The sequence below is a fragment of the Cyclopterus lumpus genome, chromosome 2, assembly GCF_009769545.1.
Source record: "Cyclopterus lumpus isolate fCycLum1 chromosome 2, fCycLum1.pri, whole genome shotgun sequence".
NCBI lineage: Eukaryota > Metazoa > Chordata > Actinopteri > Perciformes > Cyclopteridae > Cyclopterus > Cyclopterus lumpus.
The window spans coordinates 8,673,609-8,689,204 of NC_046967.1; the positions used below are offsets into that span (position 1 = coordinate 8,673,609).

General features: G+C 46.4%; 1 protein-coding gene across 4 annotated transcripts in view; it reads right to left on the reverse strand.

Annotated features, from left to right (window-relative positions):
* Positions 1 to 15,596, reverse strand: part of LOC117745306 (rho GTPase-activating protein 6-like) — a 35,353-nt gene that overhangs the window by 9,316 nt on the left and 10,441 nt on the right. For 2 of the 4 annotated variants that reach the window (XM_034553544.1, XM_034553552.1), the window contains exons 2-3: positions 4,568 to 4,727; positions 1,383 to 1,454 (exon numbers count right to left, since the gene is read on the reverse strand). In XM_034553544.1, the coding sequence (XP_034409435.1) occupies positions 1,383 to 1,454; positions 4,568 to 4,727 (232 nt within the window). Of the gene's footprint in view, positions 1 to 1,382; positions 1,455 to 1,772; positions 2,742 to 4,567; positions 4,728 to 15,596 lie in introns of those variants that run through there. The other 2 variants (XM_034553569.1, XM_034553561.1) reach the window with 2 other exon arrangements.

Here is a 15,596-nt window from a genome sequence, read left to right on the forward strand (position 1 = left end):
CGCTCCCACAAGCAACGCCAATGCGCTCCATTTTTAGAACACACATGTATGCAAATTGAATTATTTTTTTTCCCCCATTTCCACTCTCTTTTGCTTTTTCTTTTTTTCTTTTTCTTCTTCTTTCTTTTGCATGACGAGAGGCAGAATGCCGTTTTTTGTTTTGGCTCGGAGTTGCGACAGACGTGTTCTCAATTGAGTTTGAACTCAAATCTGGCAAAACTATTGCAATTAACTTAATAAGCGTGTGTGAAGATATGCCTTCGGAGAGGAATGGTGTCATGCAGTCATCGCAGGCCACATATATTAAATTATACAGAATCCCAGCAGCTGAGAAAAAAAACTGTCCAGCTGTTCAGTTGTGTGTGTGTGTGTGTGTGTGTGAGGGAGAGTAAGCGAGATGCATTCCACAACCACAAGTGGAGGGCTGTGTTCAGGAACAACATGACCACTAACGCTCTGACACAACGAATTTGCTCTGCAGCCTCAAAGCGTTAACAGGAGGGCTTATGTAACCCACACACACACACACATGCACATGTACACAATCTGGATCGCATAACGTACAGTACTTTTCCAGCGTAATGCAAAGCTCTTCACGGTACATCCATTGCCAGACCACATGTCAGATTTTCATAAATCTTCATTGTGCAAGCCTCCAGTGTCAGTCTTGGTTTTCATCTCTCTCTCTCTCTCTCTCTCTCTCTCTCTCTCTCTCCCTTGTCTTTTTTAAGAAGTTCTTCTTATTCATGTCCACGCAGTGTGTTCTGGATGTGTTGTAAATCCATGAAAGTCAGCAAACTTATACATAACGATACATAATTGATTACAATCTGAGGTATAAAAAGAAAGATTATATATTAAATCCGAGCCACCTGCTCCGGAGGGGTAAAGCCAGGCGACCCACCGGCACCCGGACTCGGACCCGATTGGTCAAATTCATGTGCAGACAACACAGCTGCGACATCTTTCCACCAACATCAACATGGACGGACGTTTTCTCGTAGACTTATTGGAGAAGTGTCCAAAGTTGAGCCAAAGACACATTTCCACATGTATTTGTTGCTGGGATCAGCACTCATTTGACAAGAAAAGCCCAAATAAATGTTTTCCTCCTGCTCCTCCTTTGACTGAGATTCTCTTCCTGCCAAATATGCTTTGCTTCGTGCAGCAGGGCGGCTGCTCCTCAGAGCCAGTCCCCTTACAAGGAGCCCCTCCACTTACGCTAAATATAAACAGTCAAAGCCCAGTAAACAGAAAGCGTGTTTTTATAACCTCGCTGTTCACCTGCCCGAGGGTGCGGAGCCCAAGGGTGGGGTGGGGTAGGGTAGGGTGGGGTGGGGTGGGGGGAACCCAAAGCGTTAAACAAAAAAAACTTGCCGTACCTTTGTCTTTGCTCTTCTCTTTTGCCAGCGAGTCCAACTTCCTCCTCAGCGACTTTTTCCTCTTCTGTCCATCTGCGCCCCGGGAAGAAAACAAGAAAGTAAATCATCTGAAACAAATGGTTTCCATATCGGCTGTATCTTATCTGACTTATTGTAATCTAATAAGCTCACGTTAAGTGTGGGGGGGGGGAGGGTGGTCAATGAACTCAAATCCATTGAACTGAAATGTCAGACAGGTTCAGGCACGGTATTAGCCAGCAGGAAAAAAAACATATTAAATCACTCATATTGTTTATCTACGCCGGCTAATACGTGTGAGGACTTTCCTCCCTTACTAAATAATTCACTGCGATGCCATGCACGTTTATGTGTGTGTGTGTGTGTGTTCACATCCGTGCTCTGAAAGGAGGGAAGCCATTTGTCAGCCGTCGACATGATGAATGGCTCCTGAACTCGCTGATTGATGGCCCAGGGAAACTCTGGAAACCGTGGCACATGCGACTCTAAAGTCTCCGAGTGCTCGTCCCGGGCCAGGATGTCAGTCGGTGAAACCTCAGCAGCTTTTTTTTTCATGCCGTCCTTTGCTCCCTCTGTTGTTGTTGTTGTTGTTGTTGTTGTGGTGGTTGTTTTTGTTGCCGTCTCAAACCAACTCTTTCATCGCGGACCCGTCGGGAGAGCCCTCGCTTTGGTCTCCTGGTTTATCAACCTCGGTTTGAACCCCCAGATGTTCCTTTTCAGCTGCATGAAATGAGTCACTTGAGGCGTTCAGGAAATTTCATCCGGCCCCAAACAACACGCCGCGGCGGTCGCCCCCAGTTACGTCAGCGGCTTCGGTTCCCCCACGTGGTCCCCGACCGGCTCTGACGAATCTGGACAAGTTCAGGCAAGGCCGCAGTTCTTTTTGATTATCAATGTATTGCCGCCGCGGTGATGTACGAGAAACGTGCGTGCCTTTTTTTAAGACTCTCAGCCCGGAGTCGGAGGGACGCGGGGGAGAAATCGTAGGGTGTATGAGGGAGGGCTGGGTGGGAATCGGTGAGGAAGAGGGGGTGGCGAGAAAGAAAGCAGATGTTGTGATGGAGAGGGAAGGCAGCTCGCGAGAGAGACGGGAGAAGCAGAGATAGGAAATGGTTTGGATTTTTTGACAGATGGCTCCCAAAGCCGTACGGAAATCCCCCGAACCTCCAAACCTTCCCAGTCTAACTCCCACACCGGTTGCGCAACCGAACCGATCTGCTTCTTTTGCCGCGCCGGTGCGCCATTGTGCCATCCGTCTTTGTCCCTCGTTTTTTGGGTTTTCCATCAATCTGCTTCTCCTTCTTCGAAGACGCCCTAGAAACATGACCCCCCCCCCGGGCACTGGGATGAATATGAGAAACAGCAGGGCCGAGAAAAAAAAGAAGAAGAAGAAAAAATAAAGCCCACATTAGCGGCGCTGAGGTAGCACACGCACAAGAAACTCTTACACACGAGTTGAAATATTTCCCGAGCTAGCACATGGGGGCTGTTAGGGGCTCTGGAATTCATAAGCAACACAGACAAGTATGCATTAAATCATGGTAGGGAGGGGTTTAACCTTCAGCAGGAATGCGAGGCCCTGGTTAATCCACTGGCTGTACTGTACGGCGGCCACTCCGCTCATGTACAGTGCGGGGGGAATAATGCTGCACAAGGAGACTCTTGGGCTAAAAGAGTAGTTCTGGTTTAATAAAAACGTTGGGTCTCATTTCTGTCGATTTATGAGAACAATACTCTGAACCGAGGTCTGTAAAACACAGCAAAAGTCTTGTGGGGCAAGAAATAAGTGTTGGTTGTAAAACGGGCCAGATTTTCTAAATCATCGGATCCCCCCCCCCCTCCCCAAGGGGTCGAAGAGAGACCTGGAGGGTCATAAGATGGACAGGAATGTACAGGTTTTTTTTTAATGTGTTTTTTCATGACTTTCATCTCCTAATCTGACTAATTGGATAAATGTACCTCCTCAAGCCTCTAAAAAAAAAAAAAAAAAAATAGTGAGGAAAAAATACTTTTCGACATACAAAGGCGAAAAAAGGTTGAAACAAATAACCACTGAAACAAATACTTTGATTTGGAGCTAAAACCACAAGTGAGAGGAGAAAAGTACGGCAGGTTTTCTCATCCAAAAAGGAGTCTGGCTAACCTGAAGGTTTCATCATTTAACATGAAGTTCCGTTTACTGACCTGCTCAACCTGTGAAAACAGTCGACCAATGTTTGTGTGTCTCTGGTGGGAGCTTTCTAAAGTCTGAGAAAATGAGGCCGATGAGGTCATCTCAGTTTTGGCTTCAGACCTCGTTTCTTTTTTTTTTTTTTCTTTTTTTTTTTTAACAAAACTGGGAGCAGAGATATGGGCATTTACCATGAAATGGAAACCTAACAAAAAGGTGTGCTATTGAGTGGCATTTTTGGAAAGATCCATAGCATTTTGGGGCGTATTAGGGAGTAGACGTTAGAATATATGAGTCTCTACAGATTCCAATACAACTCATCCAATTCACATTTTTCAGCATGGGGCGGGCCCAGGGGGAAAACAAACCGCCGACTCAACCAGTTTCAGTGCAGTGCCCGTGCCCTGCTAATATGTCTAATTTTGTAATTTTCCGGACACGTATTCACATAATAATTTGCTTTATGAGACCAAAACAGAGGCATTTAGATTTCAGGTAGGCCCACAAACAACTTCTAATGGAGTGTACATGGTGACAAGCCGGGGGGGACGGGACACAGCACTCTGCCTCAGCTGCAGCAGAAATGGAGTCGTGTGTCGTTAAGAGCGTGGGGAGGGGGGGGGGGTGTAACAGGAAGCACGTGATCCCAATGTGAAGTATAGTTTACATCTAAGCCCACGTGTGTGTTGCCCCTACTTCCCCAAACACAGACCATACATGACTCCCCTTGACTACGCTTGAGGGATGACATGAGGATGTGGTCAGAGGCTTCGAGCTTTGGCTTCACGCTATCGGGACACTTGGAAGGAGTTTGCACACACACAAAACTCGAGTTAAGGATTTCCAATGGGGAGCGTCTTCTCCACCGAACGGCTCCAGAGACGCTCACTGAGTGAGTCACGTGAATGTCTTGACAAGCCGATCGCTGTCTCAATCCCACCCTGTTTTGGAACTAACCAGCATTGCGTTTTAACTTGTAACGCGAGCGTTCTCCCACCTTTTGGCATGGTAATCTGACACCCCAGGTCATAGTCCTGGTGTAAACGGGTGTAGGCTACTTCCTGCAGCCTGGCCCTCTCCAACTCCGACAGGCTCTGGATGGCAACCGGCGCCAGACGCACGCTCCGCCCCGACAGGCTGCTCCAGGTGAAATCACCCTGAGGAGAGGGGGGGGGGGGGGGACAAAAGTGAACACAAAGTTTAGCCTATCTGAACATAAAACGTATGACTACAGTGTATTCTATGAACCCCCCCAACCCCCCTACTGTTTTCCATCTTGAAAAATGTCTCGTTTGCAAACAAAATATAGTTGTTTTTTTTATTAATCTTCAGTGGCACATTGAGGTTCCCTGGACTTGATGCATGTGAAACTGAGTCAACCCTTGGCCTCTGCATTCTTTGAGTAATAAAAAAAAAAAAAAAAAAAAAAGGATTAGAAAAAAACAAACTTATTTTGATATGATTCTCACAGATGATGAGAGTAGATTATATTAGATAACGTGTAGTACAACCAACACTTGCACTAGTGCGTGCGTGCGTGCGTGCAGGACGGTCTGAGCCCAACTCAACATATAAAGATGAAGTACACAGACATATGAGAGAGAGGAAGAAGAAGAAGAAGAAGAAGAAGAAAAAAAAGGAGCAAGTGAGGACCTGAAGTGGCCTCGCACTGATGGATTTGCCATCGTACGCTTTTTCCACACACGTAACCGGCGTTGAGAATGCATATGTGGAAGAGGAGATGAGGGTACGATGAGGCCAGAGCGTATAGAAAGCAGCCTGAGTCACCGAGCTCATTTTTCATCCTCAGACAGGTTCACGCGGCCGCCGTTTGGCTTTAATCCGCGATCAAGGTGGAATCGAAACTGGATCGTAATGAATTTGCTGCAGGCCCGGAGTGCGCGCTTTTTGGCTTTGATGAACATTTGAGTCGTCTGAATCGCCGGTCATGCATTCCTCTGTGTCTACTGAGAAGAGAGGTCAGGAAGAGGGAGAGGTTAAGAAAGAGGAGGGAGGAGAAAGAGAGGACAGACTGCTGCAATTCATCTAATGCCGTATCCAGACAGAGGGCTTACAAGTGCACTCTAATGTGTCTGTGTTTATTCTCTGCTGCAGCGAGACGAGATGAACCGTTTTTTACATCAGTTTGTATCTTTTTGAAAACAATAGAATGTCGTCGTGAATGTTTAATCTTCACGGTTTCTAGAGGGTGAAAGAAAAAGAAGGAGAAAAAAAACGGGCTCCTCCATCGACAACATTTTCTTGGAAGTCTTTTCTCCCGCTGTCGACCCCTCTTGTCATTTGACCCCACTCAGGGCAGCGAAGCAACAGAGCCGTCATTCAGCCACTAAAAATGTGGACAGAGGCAAACTGGAGAGCCACCTGAGTGTGTGTGTGTGTGTGTGTGTGTGTGTGCGTGTGTGTGTGAATGAGTCCAGCAAAAAACACTTTTTGATAGAGCATTTCATCCAGCACAGCTGTTTTGTTTGAGTAATTCCTTATCGCTGGCCGAGGGAAACCCTTTCCCCTTGCCGCTTGCCCTCACACAAAGCTCGAGGGGGGCGCGCACACACACACACATGCCTGCACTCACACACACACACACACACACACACACGCCGCTAAAGCAAAGACAAACAGTTGGAAAAGTGAAATAAGAGGCCCCTGCGCGGTCGAGCCGGTTCTGCCCAGCAGGCTTTCTGAAGGGGATGGATGAGCTTTCAGTTCTTGAGTGTCAACCGATGAAACAACCCCCCCCCCCTGTGGAATGCTGACGCCGTAATCCCGGCGTCGCTGCCGAATTCTGGCAACAGTGAGCCATTCAAGTGTAGCAACCGAGACGTTCCAGAACCAAACCCGCACAGTTTGGCTTTTGACAGAGTAGATTCTTGTGGGACGATGTTTGATGGGATGACCCCCTTTCAAAAAAGGACAAAGACAAGTGATAGTCTTTGTCCTTGTGAAAGGGTCAAAAAGGTTGCCACTTGTCTGCAACCACTGATGTTATCAGTTATATTTCTTTACTAGATGTTGTCTTTTAGAATGAACATTCTTAGCCTGTGATTTGGATGCGTCGAAGTGTATCTGACGTGTTTGTCTTTATGCACCACCATTCTGTCTCCGTCCTCTGGTTGGGGGCTTGCTTTCTCAGTGGCTAACTATGCAGATTAGTTGTGTTTCAACTAGAGCTGTTGCACATGTCAATTTAGTATTTTCACTAATTGAAATCCGCATCTATGAGCTTCTTCAGCTTACACAGAGCGGGGTCGCAGGGGCAGCAGGCTTAGGCAGGGTATTCCAGACCCTAAAGCATTTCCGGCCTGGACGAGATGTATAATCCCCCCGTTCTGGCTCTAATCCGGTGTCTCTTACCGGTTGGACGTGGTTAGAAAACCTCCTCAATGATCTTGAACCACCTCAGCTGACCCCTTTTCGATACGAAGGAGTAGAGTCTCTACTCCGAGCTTCTCTAAGGCTGAGCCCAGCCGGCCTACAGACAAAGCTCATTTTGAATGCTTGTATCCGCGATCTACATTCTTACGGTCGCTACCCAAGGTTCATGACCAAAGGTGAGGAACGGACTGTAGATGGACTGGTAAATCAAGAGCTTTGTCTTTGATGATCAGGTACAACTCTTGACGTCCATCTCCCGCTCTGTTTAACCCTCACTCATGAACTTCCTCGCTCAGGGCAGTGACCCACTCCCAACCCAGAGGGCACAATCCAGAGAACCAATGCCTCAGACTTGGAGGTACTGACTTTCATACACTCAACTTAAAAAAAAAAAAAACTGTATGTTGAAGGTCATGGTCTGATGGAACCAACAGAATCCCCAAATCGCCCATTTTATTTACAGCTTACTCCAAATAACATTCATGAGGTGAAATACAGGCTTTCTTTGGCTTAAAAGTAGACAAATCTTGAGCCTTAAAATACTGTCTAAAAACATGAGTAGAATGAATAAAACATTCCCACAGGTTGCTAAAACCCCCGTGTCGCCATAAAAAATGAATTAGCTATTAAGAGTGTATGAGAACTTCGAAAGCCTCCTGTCGAAAGGGAGTGACATAAAAAGGATAAACTGTTTTAGATATAAACATGATGAAGAGTGCTTGGAAAGTTACGAGATTTCAGCGTTGAATAAACCCCATTTTCCACATTATCACTCCACCTAATAAAGCAACAAAAAAAAAATCTGAGATTTTGGGATTTATTTTGGCCTTGGAGCGTTCAGAGCCGACGGGCCAAGTTTACCTCGCCAGACATCCGACAGCCTTAGCGGGGAGCAGACACACAAACACAGCGGCTGATTGCCACGGCGAACAGTCATTGTGAGTTCACAAAGTAGAGATTAATTCCTCTCATCACTACCCCCCCCCCCCCCCCCCCCCCCCGCCCCCGCCCCGCTCCCCCACACACACCTCCTGTAAGAAAACTGCTCACATCCAATAACAGCCATGTCATCGGGAGGTCGTTATCTCACTCTTGAGATAATGATAGTCGGCTACAAATAAAAGAAAGAGGAAAAAAAGAGCTCATTTGTTGGGCTCTAGCGGCGGAGTTAATGAGCGATAGCGCGTCGTGACCAATCCTCCTAATATTATTCTCGAACCCGTCGTGGTTAATGCGATCACGTGTCACCGCCTGTGGAACATACAACCCCAAAGCATCCATTATCTGGGACCCTGAGTGTGACGTGGACGTTTAGCGAGACGTAACACTGTTTGAATAGCCTCTATAGAGACAGATCTGCCATGCAGCTCCTGTCACGATCCTTTAACTCCTGTTTGTCTCCAAAATATAGTCAGTTGCTATGCCTTTGCATAACTGCCATCATTTGTTTGCCGCTGTATTTATTAGAGCTGTCGAACCCCCCACAGATGTTGTTTGCTGGCCTGTTTGAGCAGATCTAATCAGATAATCCCAACTTTAACAAATGGTATTTTCGGCCAGTTTGCTTCACTTAATGCAATTCTTGCACGAGCAGAAATAAACCTCTAATAAATCAGTATTATGCTTTGCAGGAACGTAGAGGTGGAAGAATGCAAAAAAAAAAAGGGATTTAAAGCGTGGAGTTCATCAAAGGCAAACAACAGCTCGGTGAGAGTTGCACAGCGTTGTAAACCAGTTATTAAATGTTTAAATAAATGTCCAATAGGGTGGGGACTCGCCGGTAATATTACCCGTGGACGTTGTGTACGTGGAATGGCATGTGAGGCTTTCTATTATGGGATTCAGCGCGTTGTGTAGTCGTCAGCGCTTCTGCTTCTGACAGACGTAAAAAAGTGGAAGGATGAATGTTGACTGGTCTGGTGCAGTTAGATGACTAATGCCGTTTTGGACTTACAGGGCACTGCAGCATGTGGTTTCTGTTCTATTTCAGACAAAGGGCACAATGGCGCTAAAAGGAATATGTCAGTTTCCCGTGGCAACGCGTACACAGCAAAATCATAAGGGCCAGGAAGTGAGAGGAATATTACTATGGTAACGCACCTGGGACACACACACACTCTCACACACACACACACACACACACACAAGCAGTGGGGCGCGTGTCGCTGTGCTGCACGGCGGGCGAATCAATCTCGATGTAATGCGAATAGCGTCCCGGAGACGGAGAGAGAGAGAACGCCTCTTGGGAACCGTATAATGACCACCGTGCGTGTTTCCACGTGATCGAACCTCTGCGGACCATCAGAGTCCTTCGTGACTTATTGACGGCATCATAAAGAACACGGTTATCCCGTTTAATATTCCATGTCGACATCAGCGTGGCCGTTATTGCATTGACTGTGTTTGTGTCAGTCGATTCCTGACTTTACAACCGTGTGTCTGTGCGATGGGAGGGAGAGCAAGAGAAAACGAGCCTCAAACGACAATGTAGCAAATCCTCTTTAAAGAAATAAGAATCTGCTGTAAAGCCTTTAATCCGCTGGCTTGAGCAGTGCAGGGTGAAAAAGGTCAAGATGAGTCTTGACCCCTAAAGAAAGCACGTATGACAAAGGCCAAGGCGGAATTCAACCTTTTCAATGTGCTTCGTGGTGAGACTTGTTTTTTTATTTAATTTTCTGTTATGCTGTACCCGTTTATTTGACATAAAGCAGTCCATTGCTGTAGGACTGAAAGTTGGGGGTCGCATCAATCTGACTCTCTCTCTCTTCCAGCGCGGCGTCTATCTGTTCGACCCTTTTTTTAACGAATGGAAATACCTCAACGGCTTCCATATGGATCGCCATGGAGTTTTTGCACAAACATTCACGGTCCCCCACCTTCCCCCCCGATGATGGATCCCGCTTACTTTGGCGATCCCCTGACTTTTCAATTTCGCACCGCCAGCACGACGAAACTTACTGACGGATCGCCGCGGTGTTGCGAGAGACATTCGCCGATCCTGATGACCGCTGGTAGATCGCAGGATCTGCCAGCGGGAGGGGAAACGCAGGTCGACCACTCACGGCGCGGACACAACGCCGTCTCTGATTTACAGATGTGTGTGTGTGTGTGTGTGTGTGTGTGTGTACGGTCGTCGAGAACACGTCGTTAAATCATGGCTCTGTGTAAACTACGTGACGTGTGTGGTGATATTCGAGGAAAGGTAGCAGAGGCCCAGGAAGAGGTCCCTTTGGGGGGAGTTGGGGGGGACGCAGACACCAAAGGAACTTTCCAAAGATTCTTCACATCCCACCTTTTTGGTTTGTTTTCTTTCCTTTTCGCGTTGCAGCTGGCTATAAATGGCCCTTGAGCAGAGTCTCTGTCCCACAACACTGATCCAGAGGAATGCGCTGGTATTTTTCAACACATTTTTTTTTTTTTCTTCCTTCTTTTTATTCTACAGGTCGGCTTCATGCTTGCAATGTAATAGATTGCTTTCGCTGACCTGGAACCTCCTTAAGGTTCACACATGCTTGTAATTAGTGACCACCCTCACTTGTCAGTGTGTCTGTGTGTGTGTGTGTGTGTGTGTGTGTTTGTACATCTGTGTATTTGTATCTGCCACACAGCAATGATTAATAGTCTCCCACCCACCTGTTTGGGGTTTTCCCTGACACCGCCTGAGGGGGAAATAAACTCCGTATTTTATGGATCCCTGCTTTCCACGCGCAGGTTATACATTACCTTGATGCGTAGGCAATTCAGCGATATCAGGCTCATCATTGGTTGTAAAATGTGAGGCTATCCGGTATGGGAGGGCATGCTGATAGAGTAGTATGTGAGGGAAATGAGATGCTGTGGTTGTAAATGCAATTATCATACCATCCGTTCTAATGCAAAGAACAGGGCAGATTCAGACTGGCTGTGTCCAAAATGCAGCCATTACACAAATAATGTGTCAGCTAGTGCTGGAATTATTAATCTGTGCAGTAAAATAATTATTCAATCAATTAAAAGAAAATCATTTTTTGATGCTATAATGAGTTATGGTACACACTGTATGGGAATTAAAAACAAGTATTGCATTTGGTCTGGCCAAGACTACTTTAAAAAAAAAAAGCATAAAAACAGTAAGAAGTGCACTTTTGAGTCAGTTTTGTCCTTCCCAGCATGCATCTGACTTTCTGACAAACAAAAGTGGTGATTATATGATTCAGTTATCTCGTTTTTCCGAATAAAAAGGCACCGAAAGACAAAACTTTATGCTTTTGCGTTGACTTCTTGTGTTGACGCTTCTACGTATTACAAACTACATCGCAGCTATTCCAACAACGGACAGCTTGATTTAGTTAAAATGCACGAGCCCTTCCATTTGAACAATCAGAAATGTTTTTGACTTGGCTTTTCTTTTTTGTTATTGTGATTAGCAGTAAATGTATGGACATTAAAATGTTTCTAGCTGTGGGGCGCCACCACGCATTAGTGAGGAAATACAACAACAAGATACGACGGTGTCGTCTTTCACTGCACATTGTTTTTTTTTTTCCGTCTGCCCGTGTATTTAATGAGGGCTTCCTGGCTCGGTCACAATAATGAGCAACCCCCCCCCCCCCCTAATCATTGGCAGGCACATCTAAAGCATCGGGCCAACTTCAAACCTTTTAAAGACAGATTAATATGAAGGGCCTGCAGCGGTAATGAGGTCCGACCTTGACGACTTGGGAGCTCGCATAATGGTTACGTAAGCTTCAAAAGCGAAGGGAATCAGGTATTGTATCAACACCGCCGTTGATAGTAGAAGGAGAAGTTGAGGCAATGTGTGTGTGTGTGTGTGTGTTGAACACGTCGTTGCATTATGTACACCTGTGACATATCTCCCATAGAGTTGTGCTGTAACGCTGATTCTTCTGGTCACAATGAGGTCAACTTTTCCATCAAGGAAAACCGGGGTGAGGGAGAGGAGAGTACAGCTGTGTTTAACATGCTAGTAGTTTGGTCCTCAGCCCTACTTTGCCTTGCTAACCATTGATTTGCTTACCTGGCGTGTTGGGAAACCTTCAAATTGCTTGTGATGGACCACAAAACAATGGCTTAATAAAAAGAAATTCTCTCTATATACTGCTTTAGCGCTTCTCTGCACTTTCTTCCTCCATCTCCAAGACAATGCAACGGAGCATATATATATATATATATATATATATATATATATATATATATATATATATATATATATAATTTGACATAAAGTAGAAATTAAACTAAATATTGTATGAGATTGCTTTTGGGTTCAATGCATTAGCAATTTGTATACAATATATCTTTCTCCTCTAAGAGATCACAAGACCTAATTCCATCACAATGTGCTCTGTGTTAGCGCAATAAACTTATCATAGAAATAAAGTAAACCCATTGATCTTCCCTCTTGGGCCGATGTGTCCTCCAGCGTTGTGTTGGACACACACAGACACAAACAAATCAAGCCTTATTATTCAACTGTATACAACTCTGAGTCTACCAGGCTGTAGCTAGCTGAGCTAATGAAGCTGGTTAATAATCGCTAATCCTGTATGGAGAGTAAGGGCACTTTAGCTGATTGCTGTATGTGTGCGCGCTGTTCGGGGGGGGAATCATGTGCGCTTTCGGCATAAATAAGTGGGGAAAAAAAATGCGTGGCTTGCTCCACTTGAACTGAGACCAAACTGATTGTGGCCTGATGGCAGCCGTGGAGACGGTCTGAGCAATCAGAGCTCAGCGCCTAGAACCTGCATGCGCGTGTGTATATGTGTGTGTGTGTGTTTATGTGAGTTCCTCCAGGCCTCCCATCTGTGTTCTGGAGTGATTTGAAACTCGAATGAAGGTCACAACTCAGCGGTAGCCTAACCACTGCCAAGCAGAACGGAGCGGATGACAAATGCCGGCTTTCAGAACCTCAGAGGTGAGCGCGTTATTTAGACGTCAGACACTTACAGCATGGAGGAAGGGAAAACAAGTGTGTTTTTTTTTTCTTTCTCCATTTATAGTGATGATGGCTATCGGTGGGTTTATTCAGCTCTCCATCAATCAGTGTTTAATTCAGACACTGATTTCAGCTGGAGTAATTGCAGACTTATTTGGTAAAAAGGCCTGAAAAGTGGTTACCTGTGCTAGTAATCAGCTCCGGACAATCGGGGAATAACACCCTGGAAAGATTCATGCTACCCCACCCTTCAACCCCGTCCGGATCCCACCACCCTCCATGCAGGAATCCACGAACAAAAAAAAAACCATAATCCCTCAATGGCTTCCACTCGTGCACGTGTCTAACTACTGTCAATGTAAACACAATCATGACCTTTTGAGACCACTGGTTGACTGCCACACGCTTATTTTCATCATAAAGTAATATATATATATATATATATATGGATACAGTTTTAATGAAATATAATTGCCTCCATTACCACAGATTGCCATTCAATACAAATGCATGTGTGCGCGGTGTGTTTGTGTGTGAGCACTCGATCTGTCAATCAGTCCAAATGTCTGCGTAAGTAGCCCCATGAGCAATACTTTCCCATCAAACCTAGGTCAGCACCCGTGAGAACACGGACACACACAAGCACGCGTGCGCACACACACACACACACACACACACACGCACAGGCGGCAGAAACATTGTGCCACTCCGTAGATAACTGGAATGTTAAATAGATTCCCGAGATCAGAACCGGCCTCGGGTGCCAAGAGGCCGTGACGATGTAAAGCGAGAACGAGACTTGTGATGCGACTCGGCTTCTCTTGTTCCCCTCAACCGTGAAGAGCGAAATCCAACGTGCATTTGCCGTCACGGTCCCCTGAGGTAACCCCCCCCCCCCCCCCTTAATACCCTGTCAAAATACTTCATCACAAGCAAAACATGTACAAAGAGACTCATTAACAGTCACAACAGCCGCTCTGGAGACCCCAGACGAAGGGAGAGAGAGAGGGTTTGTTTTTATGGGGTTTTCTTTTTTTCTTTTTTATTAAGTGTGACTTCAACGCAACCAAAACGACCAAAGAATGTTTCCAAGACGTCCCAAAAAAAGCAAGAATAATTCATTCACTTCCAATTCCGAGCAACTGGTGTCATTCGTCTGTCATTTGGGAAACAGCTGAACATGTCGAATTCTCTCGTGATTTCACACATTGTTGGCTGGAGAGACGTTTCAGTCAGTTTCGCAACCACCGACTGGGACTCCTCCTCTTCCTCCTCCTCCTCCTTGCCTAATAAGATTTCCTCACTGAAAATGCCCCGTGCAAATAAACTTTGCGTGTCGGATGAGTTGCTTTTCTCTTTCTCTCTTTTTTTTTTTTTTTTTGAGGAAGCAGGGGTTACGACTGCCATTTTCCGATAAGAGCTGTCACCGAGCCATTTCAGGAGCCTTCTAGAACCGGAGAGCTCCGGTTTCCTCTCGCAGTCCAAAGACATGTAGGTTAGATTAATTACCAACCCCCACAGTAAAGGAGTTTAACTGTTTCTCATTAGCCGGTCGTCATCAACACCTATTACAACAGATCAGAAGTTGGGAGTGCGTTGACTTTTGACACATTTCTCATGAATGTAAGCGTGTGCAAGATAAGACGTTGATCCTATTAAGGAATAGAACGTTTATTTTTCACCCCAGTGGCGAGAACATGAGCCGAGTAGAGCACATTCCCTCGGTTTCTCTCTCTCTCTCTCCGTGTGTGTGTGCTTCTTCCACCGTATCCATTTAACACAGCGGGATCAGAGCAAAGTCTCCATAAGACTCTTTATTTTCCACATGGGTGCAGGACAATCCCCCCCCCCCCCCCCCCCCCACCCCCACCCCCACCCCCGAGTTAATCTTGTGCGGTAGTTAAAGAGCGGGGGATTAGAACCTGCTGGTCCGCTCCTCAGAATCCGCATGATGTTGACGACGAAGATGACCGAGTGGAGGCAGAGCCCCCACCCCCCCCCACCCCACCCGGTCGCTTCGCGGGGCACATGGCAGCGTTTAAAGCACAACTTCAATACAATGTTCCCTCAAACGCACGTGTGTGTGTGTGTGTGTGTGTGCGTGTGTGCGTGTACGCCACGTGGAGGGGGCCTAGGACCGGGTAGGTTTGAGCCCCCCCCCCCCCTGGGTCTTACTGATGGATGAACAACTGCAGAGACCGTTGCTCACGTTTGGTACTCGGCCAAACGCTTTTGTCCCGTGTATGCACCTCTGTTGATTGAATAGCATCGCAGCTTTTTGCAGTTTGAGGGGGGGGGGGGGGATGTTGCGGGTGCACTGGGACGTAAAATGCAAGGTGAAAGAGAAATTCTGGGATTTCCATGAATCCGTCCATGAACTCCAAAGAAAACCCCATCCAATCGAGCCGGACGCACAGAGCGCTTCTGTCCAGGAAGTTTTAGCCAAGTGTGACTTCCTGGAGACCCGCGCCACACCCCGTCACCGCCCCACAATGCTTTGTTCTCTCCGGAACGGTGGATGTGACAGTGTGTGTGTGTGTGTGTGTGTGTGTGTGCGTGTGTGTGTGTGCATCGCGGGTCATCGTCGGGTCAGCTGGTCTATTATTGACCGCCGACCTGCCAAACACACCCGGCTCTTCAAGCAGTCGAAACGTGTGTGTGCGTGTGTGTAAAAAACACTATAATTAAGTGTTAACAA